This window comes from Ambystoma mexicanum, chromosome 1q (genome assembly GCF_040938575.1).
Source record: "Ambystoma mexicanum isolate Mex_15411 chromosome 1q, UKY_AmexF1_1, whole genome shotgun sequence".
NCBI classification, from domain to species: domain Eukaryota; kingdom Metazoa; phylum Chordata; class Amphibia; order Caudata; family Ambystomatidae; genus Ambystoma; species Ambystoma mexicanum.
The window spans coordinates 507,700,127-507,704,179 of record NC_090922.1 but is presented as its reverse complement, the minus strand read 5'-3'; the positions used below and the strand labels follow the sequence as shown (position 1 = coordinate 507,704,179).

Here is a 4,053-nt window from a genome sequence, read left to right as displayed (position 1 = left end):
GACAGTGTTACACGCAATGCTACGCGTTGAAGGATAAAGATATGGAAATTAAAGCATAAATGCATTTAGCCGCCGAGGGAGCCAATGAGAAACAAAGTAACTAAGTGGTGCAATGTGAGAAGGCACGTTGTTAAAAGCTTTATGAAAGGTAAAAGAACAGTGAATAATGAAAGCAAATTGTGTTGAAAGCCATTGAAGGGAAGGGCACGAGGGAAAGAGAGTGCAGAGATCCCGAAAGGCTATGGTGAAAGTAAATGGACGTTTTTGTAAAACGAGGAACAGAGTGGCTGATGGCCTGTCCTAATGAAATATATGTTTGTGTGAAATAAGGAACAGAGTGGCAGAGGGCCTGTTGTGTGAAACCAAGTTCAAGAGGCACGAATATATTAAGAAACTGACCCTGCTGTCGTAGTGGTCACGCATGGGGTGATAATACTAAGCGGTTGCAAAGGTATCTGACAGGTGAACATTGTGAAAGAAAAGTACAAAGGTTGGGAAAGGGAGTTCTCACCAAGCTCTGAGAAGTGGAGCTGTTTAGCTGGAAAGTGTTTCAGCCATGTTTAAATGTTTGAAGACAGGCAGGGCAGCCTGTGAAAGTAACTAAGAAGAAACTTTGTGAATATCTTTTGAATTGTGAAGCCAGGTGAGGGAAGCCCAGAAAGAGTCAATTGAAGAGAACTGCGCTGCATATTGAACTGACATTGAAATAGGTGAGGGAAGCCTAACAGATTTATGGGAAATCTTTGAACTGTGCATACTACCCACCTTGCAGGAACATCTTAAGAACCCCATTGAACTGAACTTGTGGAAGGGAGTGGTGACCCACTCGCATTGCCATTCTGACATTCTATTAGTACACTCTTTATTTTCATACCTTTTCCCACTCTTTGTTATTGTGAAATGTGAAGGCAAGTATAGGTTTCTGACACAGACTTTTTCCTTTGTTGACTAACTGACTATTTTATTTTACTTTGATGGTCGGGACTACTCCCATTATAGATTAAGGGCCAGTTAGTAAGTCTCCAACCCCAGTCAAACTTAGTAAAGGGGTTGAAACATGTACCTCTTGTGTCTGTGTCCTTACTTGTGACACCATGCCTGCCTCACACCCCCCTACAGGGGTGGAATGGGAGGGGATGTGGAGCACCAAGTCATTTCTTGGTGGGGGTAGCCGAACCTCTGGCAGATTGGCTTGTACCCCTACTACGTCCTCACTTAAATTGCCTATGGAAGGATGATTGAGAGATTGGCAGTTGTTCTTGATTAGCATAACAAGAGCTGGTGCCCACCCCTGATGAATTGCTGGTCTGATGTTCTTGCATATCTGTGAAAAGTGCATTGATTGCCATAGGACCCTCTCTGCATGAAGGGCTGGTTAACAATTTGTCCTAAAGCTTTCAGAGTCTCAGCATCCTTTTTTTGCTGTTTCTGGGGCATTGTCCACTGATTTAACAAACAGAACATTGTTCTCTATCGGCATGTTGATTAGTGTGGCTTGTGTTTTGGGTTTGAACCCCCAATTTCTTAGTCACGCGTGGCATTTGATAACCAGGTGCAGAGGTTCTATGAGGCCCTCAGCTGCCTGCTGAAGGATTAGGTTCTGCAACCGTCTTGCTACCTTTCGATGGATGCGCCAAAACGTGTGGCAAAGCTGTATCTTGTTTGTGTTCATGTGTCAGTGCCTTATAGGGCCCCTGCCCCCTCTGTGTGTTTAATGTGTGCCCCTGTCACCAGAGGAACCTTACAAAGCAGTGCAGGGTGCCTGCTTTCCGGAGCTGGGGATGGGCACCCCATTTACCAGTCGGATGTCTCCCCGGCATCACTGCTGGGACTCTTGTTCTGCCTCAGATTTCTCTGCGCAAGCAGGTATTCAGACAATGCATCAGCCTGCATCACATAGGCTGCCCAGTGCTTCGACTGTCCATCTTTAATAGTTTTCAGATGAAAGAGCTTACATGCTCGGCACCTAGTTTCCTGGTAGTCTTGAGGGAGACAATGGTTCCACATGTCGTGTGTATCCTTCCAGGGAAACTTTCGGCTGCAAGATGGGCAACATTTAAATGGAGTCTTCTCCATTATAAGCACTGAAAGGTAGCGAGACAGAACAATGAAGATTAATGAGACATATGAATTGAGGCATTCTCTAAGGGAATTTTGAGAAATATCCCCCCCCCCACTCTCACTACTGTGTAGGCCGGAAGCCTGATGGTAGGCAGTCGACAAGGTTCCTGAATCTCTGGACGGTAGGCAGCAAGGTCTTGTTGAGATTTGCTAAGTGCATCGAACGAGCGAGAAGTAATTATTTATTTTAGTTAAAGATTAATAAGTCTTGGCAACAAGCAAAAAACGTTAACGTAGAACTCTGCAAAATGAGACCATTGGAAAAAGAAAATCGGAGGACCTTGACGCATGAAGGACCATGGGGTACAGTACATGTCACTGTAGGGATAGTATTACAAACATGCCCTGTCAAAGTCCTTTTTGATTTCGAAAACAAGTTGTGCAATACTCAGCACCAACCACTATATGTCAGCCTATGCAAAACATGTGATTCTAAGCATATCCACAAGCCTCAGAAATGTATCTATATATGTATATATTAGGTGATCATTATAATACAGTGAAGGGTGGTCGCTGATAGTATAAAACATAACTGCATTGAAACAAGAGATGCTTTGGGGAAAATGTGGTCAGCCCTAAAGCTCTCCCCTTGCATGTAGGATGTAATGTTCATGTAGCCCCGTCTCCTGGGGGAACCCCACCCCACATTCTGTGCATTCATATTGTTCCCTGTCTGCTTGCAGCACCCTCACCCCTCCTCTGTGAACCTGCTGGTGCCGGCGAAAGTTGGAGGACTGACTGAAACTCTTGCCACACTCATGACAGTGGAAAGGCAATTTTCCCAAGTGGATCTGCTGGTGTCGCTGGAAGTTAGCGAGCTGATTGAAACACTTCCCACATTCCCGGCACTGAAAAGGCTGCTCCCCAGTGTGCACGCGTTGATGCCGCTTGAAGCGGGACATGAAGAAAAAGGTCTTGCCACACTCCTGGCAGGCATAAGACTTGCGTCTGTGGTAAACTTGATGCTTTTGGAAAGTTTTTGGGCTGTGGAAGCCCCGACCACAGTCTTTGCACCTGTATGGTTTTTCATCTGTGTGCATCCATTGATGCACCTTGAGAGTTTCTAGCTGGGTGAATCCCTTATCGCAAATCAGACAGGTGTATGGCTTCTCCCCAGTGTGGATTCGCTGGTGCCTAGTCAATTTGGTGGAGCAGCTGAAACCTTTGCCACACCAGCCACATACACTATTCTTGAGGTGTGCCTGCTGATGTCGCCGAAAAGTCACACAAGTCGGCAGCTGTTTCCCGCACTCTTCACACTCATATAGTTTCTCCCCATGGTGAACCTCATGGTGCTGGTGGAGGGCCAACAGCCAGCGGAAGCAGTGTCCACACTCAGCACACCGGTAAGGCTTCCCTCCTACCCGGGCAATGTGGTGGTCCCTAGCATAGGTTGCTTCGCTGAAGGCCCGCTCACACTCGGCACACTTGAAGGACTGATCCGCTGCATGGTTACGATGGTGCATGCCAAGGGCCCTGGGAGTTTTAGCTGCTTTTCCACATAGGTGACAAATCAGGCCAGCACCCTTGATGGATTTCGCATTCAGTGAGTGCTGCAATGGTGCTATGTTTCCTTTGTCCATGGCTCGGATTTGTTCAACCATACAGGGGGCGAAACCATCTGCAACAAGAGAAACACAATTTGAATTCATTGAAGGAACACCCTCACAGTGCTCGATTTATGGAAAGCCACTCCCTAGGACAAGCAATTATAAATGGAGTATACAAACCCTGCATACAAGTGAAAGACGGCAAGCTATGCAAATACACAAAGAAAGTCACAGCTCCCTTCCGAGCAGTGGGGTAGCAAAGGCAGCCTGGCCTGCAAAGAAATCTGAGAAAACTCAACAGGTAATTGACTTGAAAAGTGTCTTCAAGTTGAAGTGGAAGAATAAGAAATGTGACTGACTGCTCCAACCCTGCAAGGCTTCA

The 4,053-nt window shown here is 46.3% G+C and overlaps 1 protein-coding gene across 1 annotated transcript; it reads right to left on the bottom strand.

The window, feature by feature from the left end:
• Positions 1-2,565: 2,565 nt before the first annotated feature.
• LOC138530086 (zinc finger protein 135-like) lies at positions 2,566-3,717 on the bottom strand. Its single transcript, XM_069640881.1, has one exon. It carries the CDS (start codon positions 3,702-3,704, stop codon positions 2,697-2,699), a length of 1,008 nt encoding a protein of 335 aa, XP_069496982.1. The 5' UTR covers positions 3,705-3,717; the 3' UTR covers positions 2,566-2,696.
• Positions 3,718-4,053: the final 336 nt, after the last annotated feature.